This window comes from Pipistrellus hanaki, assembly GCF_964339955.1.
Source record: "Pipistrellus hanaki genome assembly, chromosome: 12".
NCBI classification, from domain to species: Eukaryota; Metazoa; Chordata; class Mammalia; order Chiroptera; family Vespertilionidae; genus Pipistrellus; species Pipistrellus hanaki.
Genome location: NC_140514.1, coordinates 22,802,984 through 22,821,280, shown reverse-complemented (window position 1 = coordinate 22,821,280; position 18,297 = coordinate 22,802,984). Strand labels below are relative to the sequence as shown.

Below are 18,297 nucleotides of genomic sequence, written 5' to 3'. Positions count from 1 at the left end.
AAGGTGGAGGCCCCCTAATATCCCTAGGTCAAGTAATTTGCCTAGCATCACATATCAAATCAGGGATTCAAACACCCTACCCAATACTGATTCACACTTCCTTGCCCTTCTCCTCCCTCCCAAAATACACTTTCTCCCTCTCTGCCTTACGTTATCTTACTTTGTAACCGCTTAATTATCTCAGAGACAACAACTGATCAAATTCACATGAGAGAGACATCACCCAAAGATCTGAAAACCAGAGCCAGGTGAACTGCCCGTTTTACCACATTCATAAATAATGATAAACAAAAGAGAAAACAGATCATTGAGAAAGAGTACTTTTGTCAGTCATCACAACAACAACTAGGGAATAAAAATGAGTTTTCCTTAGGGAAAAAGATCATACTGATGGGACCAGATACAGATACAAAGTATAATTCCTCGTGGCTTTTTTAAAAAAAATTTCCTTTGAGTTTGGGGGCTCAAAAGATTTTTTTTTAAACCACATCAACACATAATCTACACACCTTTTCTCACCTAGTCCCCCGGAACATTACGTAGACCACGTTTCCAAAAAGTAAACTGACCCAAGGTCTAACTGTTCATCAAAACCTTTTCAAGACACAGACGACTCCTGTTAAGACTCCCAAACTTCGGTCTCCATGCTCAAACTGGATCTCCGAGGTTTGTAACCAGCCTCAGCTCGGCTAAAGGGCACAGACTCTCTAGCGCTCCCTATAGCTCAGACTTTGAACCTACCTACCACGGAAAACCCAAGTTACCCAAAATCGGCTCCTTCGCTCCACTTTTTATCCCCCCCCCCCCCGCCCCCGACTTAAAAAAATCGGGTGAAGGTGGGGAGGGGGGGGGGAGGAAAAGAAAGCCGAAACGCCGAACCCAAGGATTAATCACTTCTCCCCATTACATCAGCAGCCCCCGCCCTTTCCTCCGAGAACCTCCTCTCCTAGAATCATCGCTATGCACTAGCGCTCCCTTCGTCCACCCCCTGCTCTATTATATGCCCCATACCTCCCCATTATCACCCGCCCCACCACACTCCCTCTTTCCTCCCTCCCTCAAGGAGGGGGGTGGGGGGGAAGAGGAGGAAACCCGAGAGAGGAAGCCGGGCGTTGAAGGAAGGGACTTGGCGATAAGAGCGGCCTCCCCATTGGCCCGGAGGTTGTGTGGGCGCGCCCCATTGGCTCCCTTGGCCGGAATCCCCGCCCCTCTCCTCCCCGCCCATCCGCCCCTCCCCCCGCCGGCCCGTGGCCCTCCCCCGCGGTCCTGGCCAGCCCCGCGACGGGGAGGGACCGACTGGGCGAGTGGAGGCTCCGGCGGTGTCAATGGCTCCTCCTGCCACGGAGCAGCAGCAGAAGCCGCGGCGACGGGGCTGAGGAGGAGGAGGAGGAGGAGGAGGAGGAAGGTTCCTTTAAGGAGGAGGAACGACGCCGCCTCTTTTTTCCCCCTATCTCCTCCTTTCATACTCATTTCCCTTCGCCGAGGAGAGAAGGGGGGGAGGAGAGAGAAGAGGCCGAAGAAAGAGAAAAATTCCTCTCAGAAATCTCTCTGAGGGGGTAGCGGGGGGAGGAAGAGAGAAAAAAAGCCGGGCGCCCCCTGCTCCCTCCCTCCCTCCCTCCTCCTCTCCCTCTCCTTCCCCCTTCCTCACCCGCCCGCCCACTGCCCCCGCCGCCCAAGACGCCGCTCGGGAGTCGGCGGGCCCCGGGTCTGTCTCCTCTGCCGCCGCCGCGCTTCGCCTCCGAGCCGCAGGCGGGCGGACGCCCTTTCTTTCTCTCTCGCTCTGCCTGCCTCTCCGTCTCCGTCCCTCGCGGCCGCCCCGCCCGGCGGCCTCGGCCTTCCCCGCGCGTCAGGCCCGCCCGCCCGCCGGCCTCGCTCGGTCTCCGTCTCCGTCTCCGTCTCCGCGGGGCCTTTCTCTGTCTTCGGGGGCTCGCTCGGCCCCTCCGCCCTCACCGCCTCCCCTGCCCCTCGCTCCCTCTCCTTCCTCCCCTCCTCCCCACCCCCTCCTCCGGCCCGGGAGCTCGCTGTGCGTGTGCGTGTGTGTCCCTCCGCCGACGCCGCCACCTCAGCCCGGCAAATGAACTCCGTCCGAGCCGCCAACCGGAGACCCAGGCGAGTGTCGCGGCCGCGCCCGGTGCAGCCCCAGCAGCAGCAGCAGCCCCCGCAGCAGCCGCCGCCGCCGCAGCCGCCCCAGCAGCAGCCGCCGCCGCAGCAGCAGCCCCCGCCGCCGCCGCAGCAGCAGCCTCCACCGCCGCCGCCGCCGCCGCCGCCCCAGGAGCGGAACAACGCCGGCGAGAGGGGTAAGGCCGCCCGGCGCCCGGCCGTTGGGGAGCCGCGGGGAGGGAGGCCGGGCGAGCGGGCTGGGCCGGCCGGGGGACGGACGCCCCGGGGTGGGACACGGAGGCCGGCTGGAGGCGGCTCCCCGGTGCCTGCCGCAGTGTCCGCCGCCCCGGGCCCGGCCGGCAGGAAAAGCCGCGGCTTCCCCGCTCGCCCGGGCTCTCGCTCAGGCCGCGCTTTGTTTGGTTTCGGGGCTCGGCACCCTCTCCCCCCACCCTCCCCTATGGCTCCCGGGCCGCCTCACGGACCCCCGGAGTCTGTTGGAGGTGGGGGGGAGGCGAAGGTGGAGATTTCCCTCCCTGTTCTTGCCGCTGTCCCCGCTTCGGTCTCCCCCTTCCCTGAGGGGCGGCGGGGGGAAGCGCTGGGAGTGCTCGGGCGGCGGGGCTGGCCGGGGAACTTGTTTTCCCCCTTTTCTCCTCTAGCCTCCCCCTTCCTGTGGAGGAGGGGAGAGGGGGGATCCGAGTGGTCCGTGGTGTGGGCCGGGGAACTTGTTTCCCCCGCCTTTCCCCCCTCCCCCCGCCCTAGTCACGGGGTAGGGGGAGCAGCGACTCCTCTCCCAACCCCACAATGTTTGCTGCGCAGTTTGGCTTTAGTTACAGAACCCCTTGGCAGGGCCCGTTAAATGAAGACCTTTAAATAAATAAATATAGAACCCATCGGCCATTTCCAGCCCCCTCCCTCGCGTGCAGTGCAGTTACCCTTAACGTTCTGCCGACACCCCTCTCGCCGGCTCTCCCTTAGCGAACCCCACGCCGCCGCGCTGCCCTCCACCTCCTGGCGGGGTTTGAACGCCCCTTCCATGGAACCGGCCGTGTGTGTGTGTGTGTGTGTGTGTGTGTGTGTGTGTGTGTGTGTGTGTGTTGTGTCCAAGGCCTAGTGAAATGTGTCATTTGGACCCAACTGTGTAGCTCTGTCTGGTAACCACCATTGTCTAAGGGCTGAGGCTCCCGGGGGTTGGATTCTCGCTTTAGCAAAAATAATGTTCAGTTCCACTTTGACGATGTGGGAGGTTTACGAGGTTGGGTGTTGCACCTTGGTCTCTAAACGTAACTATTCTCTTTTATTAATTAGCTGCTCTCAGTGGGGTGGAGGTCAGTACCGTATTTATGTGCCCGGTTGTTGTTTTTAGGAGGAGGGAATTGTTAGGAGACATTTTGCGTGTTTTCGTTGGCAGATTAAGGTTAATTTCACATGCGTTGGTTGTCACACCTCCTTGGATTAAGGAAATTGGGATTAAATGCTTTTAAAAAATTATACATTCTTTCCTTAACTGTTTCATTGTTGTGCTTGATCGGAATAATTAACAAATGGAAGGGAGATTGTAATCTGAAAAATAGTTTAAAGGGCTTTCACTAGTCACAGTTACAGTCTTTTAGAAAGCAGTTTGCTGTATATTGCTTGAAAGAATGTGATGTTTCAAGCCAGGTAGAGGTTTTGTGCAACAAATACATTTTATTCCTTGATACATTTACCAGTTTTTTGTAAGTTAAAAATATTTGTAGTTTCATCATTTCCTTTCTCATTTGCATATTAGGGTTCGCCTGTGTTCCATTCAAATAATATTCAAGTCTCCTAGAATTGGCACTATCCATAATAGAATTGAGAAAACAATGACACTGGGTTAAAATCCTAGCATAATACTCTATTGCTAGATGAAAAACCTTTTCAGGATGTACCGATTTGTTAATAACATTAGCACTGGTTCACTTTCTTTCTGCCAAACTTAATTTAATCCCATTATGTGTTTATAAATGTTTGTTCTGAATCTCCTTTTCATAATTTGTAATGTCAAACTTAGCTGAGGTACTTTTCTCTTGGACACTTTTCATTTGTTGAAATTATTAGCTACTAAAGTCTGTTTCCTTTTGAAGTTGACTGGGTTGTTGAGAGTCACATGCCAGAGTGTCAGTTTTCTTTTCATTAATGTCCATAAGCTGACTAAGATATTCATGAATCAAAATTTTAGTATGTATCTAACCAAATGATAAATCAAATTCACTGTAGAATTGTTGCTTTGCTGCAGCTAGTAGAAATTGTTCTGGAGATTCTATGTTGGCACAGAAGGGAAAAGAACTTGCTGATTAGTCTTTAGGGAAAATGCTATGGATCTTTTAGAGGGCAAATAAATGCCCTTAAAATGAAGAAAACAAAGGTGAATTAAAAGACTAAAAATAATATTCTGCTAACTTTATGTAAAAATGTATTTCTTTGAAAAATGGTGTTTTGTTTACATTTTTTTTATAATTTTTTATTTAAATTATTATCTATGTGCATATACCATTGCCCCCCCTACATGCCCTCTCTCCCCAGAGTTTTGTGTCCATTGGTTGTACTTATATGCATTGTTTACATTTTTTTAATGTACAGTTCACATAATGATCAGAAGTTAACAAGAATACTTTTTATTTTTAAAAGTTTTATGGAGCATGCAAAGTGTCACTATTCCTCGTTTGGATAGGAGGCTTTTGTTGTTTGAGAATGTGCTGGGTTTCATAATTTTGACAAGGCAATTAAGGAACTACAGCTAACATGGTGTGTGTGTGTGTGTGTGTGTGTGTGTGTGTTTACTAGCTCTTAATGGATATGTAACTCTTGATTAAGAGCTTTGAATGGAGTTAATAGTGGATCAGACAACTTTTCAGGAAGGGAATTGAATAAGTGAGACTGTTTTAAGACAAGTTAATTCAATATATATAAAATCACTTATTTTACATAAAATACGAGCTTTTAACTCTTTAATGGTAATAAAATAGTTAAAAGATATAATATACTTTTCAAGCAAAAATCTGTCAGAACTGGTTTTTAGTTGCTCCTTTGCCCACAGGTTAATTGGCCTGAAAACTTTCTTGACATATCTTTATACACACACACACACACACACGCACGCACGCACGCGTGCCCGCGCCAATGTTTGAAGAAGAAACATCCTCATAGAGTGAAAGCTTATGAGGACTTTTCAAAGCGTTCCATGGAAGAGAATTTCTTACAGTAATAGTCCACCAAATCATTGATTCTTTTAATTTTTTAATTCAAACTCCTGAATTTAGGATTTTACATACCATTTTAAGCTAATAGAAAATAATTTGTATTCCACATAGGGACACTTTGATAGTATATTTCAGAGTCAATGAAACTGAAAGTAGTATCGGGTTGAATATTTTATATTTTTCTTTTAAATTAAATCTAGAAAGATTTTAGTATTTACAACTTATTCTGCTGAATTTCTCTTGATATCTATTTGGTTGGTAGTGATTTTCCAGAAGTATAAGGAAAGCTTACAAGTCTACACAAGTGCTATGTAATTTTTAGTTGTTAAAATTGATTACTCTTAATAAGTAATAAATGCATATTCCTGCCCTCCACTACCAAATTCTGCTACCTGGAATCAATACTATTAGATTCTCATTTATTATGTTTTAATAAAAAAAAGAAATTTGGCATCTGAAAATAATCTTGATATGGAAGTTTTTGAAAACAAGTGTGATTTTTGTTCCAGTTATTGGAAAATTCATAAGATTGTTTTGAAGTGCTGAAATTTTAACTGTGATCATTTATAGTTCAAGAAGTTTAATACATTATATAAATGGATTTTGCTATTAATGTTTAGTCAGAAATAAATGTAGAGAGTAAAAACTTAATCAGTCTCTCAACCCATATGTATTTGTAGGATAAAAAGGTCATCTATGAGTCTGAAATTAAAGAGGTTGTGTTTTTTTTAACTAAATTTTTTGGAAATAATTCAGTTTATAGTATTACATGAAATATTTCAGATTGAGCTACATATTTATAATATGCAGCAGCCAGGAAACTCCTTAGTGTTCTAGTCATACATGCTAATTATACTTTCTGTGGGATTGTTCTGGCCCATGATCATTTACCTTCAGATTTTCTTACTACTTCTAGAATAAGGAACTTCTGCAACCTTTCTCGATAGATTTTTGGGTAAGGAACATGATTTTTCCTGTTTAGGAATTAAGTATTGTATGTTACTATTCTCCCATCTGCTAACTAAACCTTCAAAATATTTACTTCCCATTTGAGGAAAGATGCTGCTTAATGGTGTGGTGTGTGTGTGTGTGTGTGTGTGTGTGTGTGTGTGTGTAGCCTGTTTTCTCAAAACTTATAAGTTATTTGAGGAATACAAATGGGATAATGGCATTGCTGATATCAAAGTTCTGCTGATTAGTCCTAAGGGTTGTGCATGTACTGCTTTTCTCTTTACTGGAAATTCTGGCTAGCAACCTTGGAGATAACAGGTAAGACAAGAACCACTAATAGATCCTGACTTGTTAGTGAGGACCTTGGACTTATTATAGATTTGGCAGAATTCAAGGCTAGTGAGTATTTTCTTAGGTGGGTTTGTGTGTTTGTTTGTTTTTTCTATTTGGTTTAACTTTGAAAATTTATAAATGATCTATGGGTTATTTGAACTTGAGCTATCTTATTGTTTCCTGTCTATTACTAAAAGATTACTGTTATTGCCGAAACTTATTTGGCTCAGTGGATAGAGCGTCGGCCTGCAGACTGAAAGGTCCCAGGTTCGATTCCAGACAAGGGCATGTACCTTGGTTGCGGGCACATCCCCAGTAGGGGGTGTGCAAGAGGCAGCTGAACTATGATTCTCTCTCATCGATGTTTCTAACTCTCTATCCCTCTTCTTCCTCTCTGTAAAAAATTAATAAAATATGTATTTTTGAAAAGGTTACTGTTATTTTGTGTCTGTCTTGTCCCACGGATCCCTGAAGGGTTATTCTGATTTAGATTTTCTAATTTCACTAGTTAGCCCTTTGAATTGCATCCTTGCCTTCCAGAGAACTCTGGTTAATCTGAGGTTACTAGCAAAATACTACCAAATTGTGGTTGGTACCTTTTGAAAATAAAGTTAAAAAGAAATAAAATATAAGGGATGAGATATTTGGGTGGTAGAGCTCAGAATTAGACCTATCTAGACCTAGGTTCTAATTCTAGCTACACTACTAACGAGCTGTTTGACATGGAGTAAACAATGTATTGGAGTTTTCCTTATCTTTTGGATGTGCCCGCAACCAATGTACATGCCCTTGACCGGAATTGAACCTGGGACCTTTCAGTCCGCAGGCCAACGCTCTACCACTGAGCCAAACCGGTTTCGGCGGATTTTATATATGTTTGGCCAATACAAGATATGTACTTAAACTTAATCCTTAGAAAATAGGGAAATGAAACCAACTAACTTCCTTTACATAATTTATTTTAGTTGAAGGCAAATATAGAAAATAATTACTTTGAAAATGAATTCATTTTGTGTGTGTGTGTGTGTGAGTGTGTCTGTGTTTTCATTTTAAAACACCCAAAATAAGATAGCATGTATAAAGCAAATGTAAGTTCTGTATGCTAGTTGCTTACTCTCCCAATTTATAAAAATACAATTGTCAAATGTTCTGTCCTTCAAACAAATTGAAAATTGTGTGACTGTTTAAAAGAGAAAAAAATGATGCTATTCTATCAAATAGTGACTAAGCCTTAAGAAACAATAAAGAATACTTCCACATCGCATGAGAGATGAGGTGTCATTCATCTATTTTTTTTTTAAGAGAGCTACTTTTCTATTTCCTCAAAACTCAAAATTTATTTAGTGATAGAAATGGAGTAGCAGTCCGTATTTTAAAATTATTTTTCTAGTAACAGTGATGATCTTCGTTTCCCTATTTTCCCTTAGTGTACCACAACACTCATTTTCCAGATGGTCGAGTTGGGTTGTGTCAAAATCTTTGACTTGAAACTTTTTCATTAGTATGAAATTAATTGACTATTAAGTGGGTTCAAGCTGTGGTATTGGTTTCTTTAGTTCCGGGTATTGATAACTGACTTGAATCAGTTTAGCCTTTGCTAGCTTGCCAACTCTGTTTGGGTTTAGATCTGAGAATTCTTTTTACGTTCAAGTATGATTTTGCACACATGGTCTATACACAGTATAAATTTATAAGATGTGGTTTTATGAGAATCTAACACTTGAGAGGAAGGCTGTGGGGAAGAGGAAGAGCATATAACTTATATTTTGAGATGGGCAGGGTTGGTATACAGTACATAATAATGTCACTTGTAATTGTTCCTTCACACACTATTGATCATATCTTGTTTAAAAAATAAAAACAAGCTTTAAGGAAAATTAGAAGTTAGTACAATTTAACAAATGAAAAGTAGGAGTCTTCCAGGTTAGGCAAAGAAGAATGATAACTTGTTTGAAAGAAATGGCGATGGGTGAAGAAAGTAGCCAAAGAAGTAATTCAGTTGTGCACAAATGACTGATATCTTCATAATCATTTAAATTACATTTGCAGTTTTCAGAAACTGATTACTTAGTAAAGTTTTGGTATTTTAGGACCAGTAAAAGATAAGAGAAACTAGTTGTTTGGATAAAGACATTTTGGGAAGAGTACTTCCTCATAGGCAAAATAAGCATGTCAAGGAAGGAGAAAGTAGATAATTCTTGCAAGAATTACCTTACACATTTATTGTTTTTCCTTATCTACTTCTGAACCTAAAGTTTTTCTTAAAGTTTCACTCTTTTTCCCAAAAAAGACTTAATTTTAGGTAAGAGTTGGGATAGAGAGAAGAGAAAAAATTAGATCATGTAGGAGTGCCAATATTATGGGTCATTTAAATTAGTAGTGGTCATTTGAATTAGAAATAGTCTACATATAATTATTTCTATATTTATGTGTATATATATATATGTATATAGTTACTTAAATAATGGCAATAAATTTGGTCTTTTTTTTTTAATTTGGTATTTTTAAAGGTTGTAATGAAAGTATACATATGCACAAATTGGTGTTCTTAGCTTTAGAACTTTTTTTTTTTACAATGTAACCAATAAAACCTAGATTAAGAAATAATGCCCTGCCCTAACTGGTTTGCCTCAGTGGATAAAGCGTTGGCCTGTGGACTGAAGGGTGTCCCAGGTTTGATTCCGGTCAAGGGCACATCCCCAGTGTGTGTTGGGGAGTGAGGGGGTGCAAGAGGCAGCTGATCAATGTTTTTCTCTCATCGATGTTTCTAACTCTGTCCCTCTCCCTTCCTCTCTGTAAAAAATCAATAAAATAAAATAAAAGAAGAAATAATGCCCTAGTTTGTTTGGCTCAGTGGTTAGATCATTGGACTTCCAACCAAAGGGTTCTATTCCAGTCAAGGGCAAATACTTCAGTTACAGGTCTTGGTGGGGACAGGGGGGATGTGGGAGGCAACCAATGTGTTTCTCTAAAATATATGTTTCTCTCTGTCTCTCCCTCTCCCTTCTATTATCTTTAAAAGATCAATGGAAAAAATATCCTGGGGTGAAGATTAACAAAAAAAAAGGGGGGGGGGGGATAAAACACTATAAGCATATGCCCCACCCTTCTCTACCCCCAACTCTGTCTTTCTAACAGCTTGGGTTAGTTTTACCTGGTTTTGAACTTTATGTAAATATCACCCAATATGTATTCCTATGTGTCTGACTTCTTTCTCTAGTATTTGTGAGTTCCATCCATGTTGTTGCTTGTAGCAATAGTTTGTTCATTCTTGTTGCTATATGATGTTGTATGAATATATTATAATTTATTCATTCTACAGAGTTTTCCTATTTGGCTCTCAGGAATAATGCTACTATAACCATTTTATATATATCTTTTGGTGCAAACATGCACACATTCCCTACCATAGTTTATGTTTTCCCAAAGGCAAAACTTTCATTTACAAGAAATGGAAGATAAAATAGCTCTAAGACAGATATCAATATGACTTCTCATGATTATGTTGCTGAAACAATTGATTTTATTTCAGATATGTATTGGGTTTTGTTTTATTGTTTTTAAGTCTTTCATTATGTCCATTTGCATCCTTTAACAGTTCAGAGTTAGTTAGGAAGTTGACCTATCAGCTTAATATATTTTATTTTTCCCCAGAGATTATGGTTTGGGTTTTTTTGAAGACGAAGGAAATTTCTTTCTATACTATGGAATTTTTAAAACACTGTGGCATTTAATATGTGATTCTGAGCCTTCATTTAAACACACACACACACACACACACACACACACACACACAGAGAGAGAAACTTGTTTCTTTTTACTGCTGCCATAAATATTTTTGTTCCTTCATTTCAATTTGGAGCCATGTTTCTGACTACATTTAAGCTTATCCTTTTAACTCATGAAAATATTTTGCTATTGTTTGGTTGGTTGTTTCATTTTATTTTTCTGCATACTTTGGTTATTTTTATTACCTTACATTCAGTTTATTTCAAAATTATAAAACTTTCACAGAAAAAATTGGAGTACATTTTGTTCTCAAAATTGTTTTTCTATTCCTTGACCAGATCTGTCAGTTACCTGTGTATAGGAAGAATGTGTAAGAGTGCCACTGGCAGCCAAAATGGGTTTGGCTCAGTGGATAGAGCGTCGGCCAATCGAAACCTTCCAGGTTCGACTCTGGTCATGTACCTTGGTTGTGGGCACATCCCCAGTAGGGGGTGTGCAGGAGGCAGCTAGCTGGTCAATGTTTCTCCCTCATCAATGTTTCTAGCTCTCTGTCCCTCTCCTTTCCTCTCTGTAAAAAAATCAATAAAATTTATTTTATTTTATTTTTAAAAGAAGAGTGCCACTGGCAGCATCATAAGTTCTTCCTCAAGTGAAAGCTTGTGCTTAAGTGCTAGTGGCTTGTATCCCCTGAGAATGACAGCTGGAACTCTGTTCTTAAGGAACTCGACTTGCTTGAAACTGATTATATGGTAGCCTTAGATACCAAAAGAGTAAGATTTCAATATTTTATGTGTGCTCTTTCAGCACTAAGCAGTCCAGTGTTGGTGCAAGTAGTTCTTTCTTGTCCGTGACAAGCAGTGTGGAAGAGACTGCCACCTTCTTTTCTTTTTCTTTTTTCTTTTTTCTTTTTTTTTTTTTTTTTTCTTTCTTTTTTTAGAACATAGCCACGTTCAGCAAATGTTGCTGTAAAGTTTGGGCATAAGGAGCCAAAGCTTTTTTTGTAGTTGCTTTTTTATTTTCTTCTAGAGTGGTATCTTAATCTCATTTCTAAATTAGGGGATTTTGAATAAGGTGGAAACTGAGTTGTTCTAAATCTCTTCCTACAGATAGAGTTGTTTTCCTATTTGGCTGCCAGGAATAGTGCTATTTGAGTTATGAGTATAAATCAGTGAAATCTGATTTTGTAGGCATAGTTCTTGCCTTTTGGAACTTATACTTGAGATAGAAACTGCATTTATCAATAAATAACTTTGAAGAGCAAGATGAATTGCACGTAAGTGTGTTGGTGTTGTTTTCATTGTCTTCTGATCAGAGAGAGAGAGAGAGATTGATTTGTTGTAACCTTTTCCTTAGTCTGTTACAGAGTTTTCTGTGAAACACTATTAAGATGGTTTGTTTAAACTCCCTGTTGTCTTGTATGTTTTACCCTTTAATTGTTCATTGAATTACCTTTATGTCACACTTAGAAACTTGTTTCAGCCCAAAGATTAAGCTAAGTTATAGCATGCTTATATAAGTGATTAAGAAAGAAACATGTGTCTAATAAAGGAATTTATCTGCAGAGATGGGGGTCATTCATCTTGTTTTCATAATATCATCCTTCTTCATTATAGTCATTGTTTTGCCCTTACAACCAGAAACAAAGTAGGGGGACAGATTAAAGTTAGATTACTACATGTTGCTAGAATCTAAACTCCTCAGTTGCAGAGATAAAACAACACTTTTAAGATTCTTCATACCAAATAATTAAAACTCTCAGGGTACCTTTATGAATATTTCTAATTCTGTTTTCCTGTCTTTATTGCTACATCTATCTGGGAACCTGTTCTCTATTTCTGAGTCATTTGATTTGAGAACCACTGAGCTGGAAGTTCTGGATGTAATGAGTTTGTATAGGGTCTGCAAAGTTGGGTGATTTTAGAGGTGTAGAAAAGTGTCAAAATACCAACCATTGGCATGCATTGATCACACACATACACACACACACACACACACACACACACACACAGAAATGGAATATGCACTCTTGATTTTGTAAAGTATCTAAAAAATTTTGAAATATTAGCAGTAGTGCCTTGTGATGGTGGAGGTAAGGCAATTTTTTGTTCGTATTTCTACGGTGTGTTTTTTTGTTTGTGTTTTTCAAATACTATATGGAATCTGGAAGAAGGGATGTTTGTATTTTTTAAAAGAATTTAATAGTTCTGATTGTGGTATGAACATATTATTTCTTGGTTTGATGACATAGTCTCCACATAGGTCATTTTAAGTTTGAATAAAAGCTTAAAACTCAATTTTTCAATGCTATTGTGTTTCAAGTGGTTATTAAAATTCTTAATGTATTCACAGTAATTTTAGGGTAATAGTTGGTGCTATTACTTGTAGGTGATGAAGATAATTGGTGATCAAAAAGTCAGAATTTAGAATTAAAAGAAAATTTTATATTTGAACTTTGAGCCAATGATTATGTCTTTCTAGGATAAGTTTCTGACTGTAGATTATGGTAGTAAGTACAAATAGTATTTTAATTGCATGCCTGACTGAATGATGAAAAATGAAAGTTTATTGTGCAAACAATTGGATAATTAGAAAAGAGAAATTTACTTGATCACACAGGTGGCTATTTCTTTTGTATCGTGGTATGGTATGGACTCAGATCAATTTGGTAATATGTGGGAATATTTTCTTTTCATAAAACTGGAATTAGCTGTTCAGAATGTAATGACTAAGTTTATTAAGTCGAAACAAATTGCTAAGGGAAATTTCTTTGTCATTATCAACTTAAAAGAGTCACACCCTTTACTTTCTAATATACTATATTTATATTCTAAAACATTTTGGATTGTGGGACCTAATGTGTTTGGGAATAAATAAGAACGTAACAATGATTATTTAAAAAATGGGCTTTTGAAGCTTAAATTTAGTTATTAGATTTGTAATTAATTTATCTCACATTCAGCTAGTCTTCTGATCATCTTAAAGACTATAAACCTAATCAAAGTGAAAACAAGCATTTTTCTATAGAAAATACATTAAAAATCTTTATTAAAAGAGGTGAACTTTTTTTTTACTTTGTTTTTAAAATAGGGACTGCTGATATAGTTTAGGCCAAATCAGTCACTGATTTGATAGTAATTCTAGATAAAAGTAATCTAGATAATTTTAGATAGTAATAACATAGCTTTATGAAGAGCTGATAACAAATGTATTTAAAGTATTTTTCTGAAACTGACTTTTTGGTAGCTGAACAGGGAACAAGAGCAAAATATGCCAGATGTAAATACAGTTTTTATTCTTTTTGGAAGCAGTCATCTTGCTGTTGTAACAGTTGGCAAAAAAAGTTTAAAGTTGTGTTATGTGGAAACTACAACTTACAAAAACAGTGCTACCCATTTGCAAAAAAACATTTAGTAAATAGTTGTTTTTGTTTCCCTTAAACTTCTCTGTATCTAGATTTGTTCATATAATTGCTAATTTGTTATTAATCAGATTAACTTTCATAGATTTTTTAAAATAGTATGAAGTTAAGTGCCTGGAAAACTAAGATCATGGACAATAATTTTTAAAAATAGTATCAAAATCTAATTATTTTGAATAGCCTGTTTTTTAAAATAAAATAAAAAAGCAAATGCGCTTTAATCTTTGTAGAAATAACAGCAAAAGAGTAGTCATTTAGAAATGTTAAGCCAGAACTAAATATAGCAGCAAGAGATATGGGCTATAGTTAAAAATGGATCATTCTAAAGTGTGAGTGTCCATGTAAACATATGATACTATATCATAGTAATAAGACTTGTAAAGAGAAAATATACCTATTAGGAAAAATGTGTTATCCTAAAGAGGGCCAAGCTATTGATAGCTGTAGCTGGTGGTTCAGTTGGTTGGAGTGTCATTCTGTACACCAAAAGGGTTATGGGTTCATTTCCGGTCTAAGCAAGTGCTGGAGGCAACCAACTGTGTCTCTCTCACAGTTATGGCTTTCTCTCCCCCTCTCTCACTCACTTCCACTCTCTCTAAAAATCAATGGGAAAAAATATCCTTGGGTGATGATTAGCAAAAAAAAAAGGAAAAAAAAGAAAAAGAAAAAAAGATAATTGCAAGTTGATTATTCATTTACAGAAATATTTAGTTTCCTACTTTGTTCAGTACCAAGAAAAACATTGCAAATGATTCAAGAGCTAATTTTTTTTTTTAGTTTTTTTAATTGTAACATGTAAGAGAACATGTTAAATTAAAATTGTAAATTTTAATTTAACATGTTCTCTTTTAACAAATTTTTTAGTATAACATACTAGTAGTATTGATAACTATAGGTGACATATTATAAATCAGGTCTCAAGAACTTACTGATCTTGCATAACTGAATCTTTATGCCCATTGAATATCAACCACCCTTTCTCCTTCCCCCAGCCCCTGGCAACCACCATTTTACTCTATCTTTATAAATTTCACTATTTTAGACATCTCATATAAGTAGAATCATGTGGTATTTATCTTTTTGTAACTGGCTTATTTTACTTAGCATAATGTTCTCCAAGTAACATTTCAACTGTGTGTGTGTGTGTGTGTGTGTGTGTGTTTAATATATTTTATTGACTTCTTATAGAGAGGAAGTGAGAGGAATAGAGAGTTAGAAACATCGATGAGAGAGAAACAGATCAGCTGTCTCCTGCACACTCCCTACTGAGGATGTGCCTGCAACCGAGGTACATGCCCTTGACTGGAATCGAACCTGGGACCCTTGAGTCTGCAGGCCGACGCTCTATCCACTGAGCAAAACCGGTTAGGGCCACTCAACAGTTTTTGAAATCATAAAAGAATTAGATGAACGTACTTTTTCCTAAGCAAGATAAAAAGAAACTTAAAAAATCATTAAAAAGTGATCAAGAAATTCACTTATTAGGTGCTAATAAAGTTAAGGCAAATGGCAGACTGGAAGAAAAAATTGTACCTCATCAAACATACAAATGATTAACATAATACATGAGTTTTCATGAACATTTTAGAGAAAATATTATTGAGCTAAACTTTACTCTCTTTAAAGAAGTACCTTCTGCCCTACCTAGTTTGGCTCAGGGGATAGAGCGGTCAGCCTGTGGGCTGAAGGGTCCTTGGTTCAATTTCAGTCAAGGGCACATGCCTACTTGGCATGCAGAAAGCAGCCAATGATTCTCTCTCATCATTGATGTTTCTGTCTCTATATCCTTCTTCCTTCCTGTCTGAAAAGATAAAATAAAAAAGAGTAGAGGGGAAACTAGTCTAAGGGCTGAAACTGAGGTTTAGAAAGACTTCCCAGAGAAAATGGATAACTTAGATCTTGAAGAATGAGGATGTCACAAATGGCTTGAGGAATGGGCGGGGTAGCGGGGTGAGAGGGAGCACATTCTTAGTAAGAGGAAATGGGACAGACAAAGGGCATTGGAAGAGTTACCAGAGCAGAATTTTTACTATGTCATCATGCTCTGTTCATTTCTCAGTCCACTTTATGTTGGTGTTTCTTTTCCAAAAAGGAAATTATAGTTGAATTTGGGCACTCTTCTGTCTTAAAGGCTTTACTCTACCAATTGTGGAACAATCTAAAATCTTTAGCCCCAATTCATAGTCTTCTATAATTTGGCTTCCTGTTTTAATTTTACATGATTTTTATTTTGACAGACTATATATTGTTCTTGAATGAACCATACACATTGCTGTTACATATGTGTGTGTGTGTGCTTGCATGTAGTTGTTGCTTGACCTCAGTATTTGGTCATTTCCTTTTGTGTCCCCATTCCTTCTTGATAGCTACCCACATCCCAACCTCGGTTGCTTGCTATCATTTGCAGTTGTTGGTAGGTCCATTTATGCTTAATGTGTGAAGGATTATCAGTAAATATTTAATAATATTTTATATAGTAAGTTCTATATTCCAAATGTTTTGTTTTTAATACTGTTTGGCAATTAAGTTTCTGAAAATTCACCAGAATATGGTTTTTTTTATTAATAGCTATCTACTATAGGTATATGGACTTGTAATATACAATAGAAATGGTGTGTAATTTACATATTAAGGATAACAAGGAGAAAATATTTTTGTAAGCTTTTAAGTACCAATTAAGCTATCTAGATATCCATGGGAAAGGAACACAAGGAATTCTGTAGTAATTATAATTTCTGCCCTACTCAGTTTGTCTCAGTGGATAGAGCGCATGCCTGCGGATTGAAAGATCCCAGGTTCATTTCCAGTCAAGGGCACATACCTGGATTGTGGGCTTGATTCCCAGGAGGGGACGTGCAGGAGGTAGCCAATCAGTGATTCTCATCATTGATATATCTCTCCCTTCCTCTCTGAAATCAATAAAAATATATTTTTAAAAAATAATTATAATTACTACTTAGTAGTTGTAATACTGTCAAATTTATTGATAACTCTGTTCTAGGTAGACACTAAATGCTCATTTTATTCTTACAGAAGCTCCCATATGTAGATAATATACCCATTTCACATATGAGGAAACAAGTTTATAGAGAATTTAAGTAACAAGAGCTAGTAAATGGCAACTGTAGGGTTAGAATCCATGTATTCAGTATCGTTATCTCCCATGTACAAGGTTTTTTAAATACATAATTTTGGGGAAATATTTGTTGCATGAAAATAAATGCCAATTGCACTACAATTACCTGCTTTTAGAAGGCAGGAGTAAGTAAATTATGTTTCCCAAGAAATTTTTCAAAATTCAGAAAAGCATAAAAGAAATTGAAAATTAGCAATAAACCAGAGAAAATAGGCGTTTCTTTTGCTGTAAAAATAATATGTAGAAACATACGCAAAATTACATATAATACTTTCATTGGAATCATGCTATATGTCATTTTATATTTTCTCCTTGTTAATATATATTGTTTTCCCACTAGAAATACATATGCATAAATGTATGTATTCTTTTTAAATGATTCTCATTGGCTACATAATATATTTTATGTATGTACTTTAGTTCATTGTATCATTTTCCATTGACTGACATGGGGGTTATCTCTAAATTTTCTCTTATACACTGCACTGTAAGGAGAAGTAATCAGGATGGGTGCTATGAGTTCCAGCATTTAAGTTCCCCATCTCTCCAAAACAACTATGATTAAACAAGCACACACAATTGATAGACTTTCAGCATAAATATAGCTGCATAATTCTGCATCTCTCCCCGCTTAGAACTCGTTTAAAAAAGTAAGAAGAAAAATGTTTCAACTTCCCATTTTCAGTGAACTGAAAGACATTATAAGTAGTTTCTAAATTTTACTTAAGGGCTGTCAAAAGCATCTGAGAAGGAGCAAAAGTTGTGAGCTCAAATATACTTACTAAAAGTAAGGTGTTCAACTTGAAGTTCAAAAGCTAAATATCCTATTTATAATGGCAGGATTGGTGACAGAAATATCTGGTTTGAAAATGTAGAGCTACATGCATACAGAGCCATGTGTGTAAGAACCAACTTTTCTTTGTATTCTCTATATAGCATCAAAGGAGGAGTCCTTGGACTGTGAAGCCTGTCCTTCCTTCACTCCTCATTAGTAAATAGCTGGTTCAGGAAAATCCAACTTATTTTATTATTAAAAATACAAAAGAAAATGACACAACAGCAAAACTTCCAGAGGACACTCATTAGAAAAATGTTACTACAGAGCAGATGAAAATTGTGACCCAACATTTTACCATACACTTATTTAGAGTTGAGGAAAACTTTTAAATGTTCTCTACAAAAGGAAAACATTAAGCAGAAATGCAGGAACTGGGAAGAGATGAGAATTTTTAAAAGAAATTGAAGAGCAAACACTAGCAAATGCAGATGAAATTAGAAGGAGCCCAAGGAGCAGACTAGACCTGAGGAAAGCACAATAAAGGACATAAGGCTAAAATAAGGAAGATAGACAAAATGAAATGGAAATGAGGATTTTTTGAGTTTTAGAAAATGATACAAAAGGATATAGA

At 38.6% G+C, this 18,297-nt stretch overlaps 1 protein-coding gene across 2 annotated transcripts in view; it reads left to right on the top strand.

Moving 5' to 3' along the window:
* Nucleotides 1-1,283: 1,283 nt before the first annotated feature.
* Nucleotides 1,284-18,297, top strand: part of FBXO11 (F-box protein 11) — an 89,979-nt gene continuing 72,965 nt past the window's right edge. For both annotated transcript variants that reach the window (XM_084901000.1, XM_084900999.1), the window contains exon 1: nucleotides 1,284-2,297. In XM_084901000.1, the coding sequence (XP_084757126.1) occupies nucleotides 2,075-2,297 (223 nt within the window). In that variant the 5' untranslated portion in view covers nucleotides 1,284-2,074. The remainder of the gene's footprint in view (nucleotides 2,298-18,297) is intronic.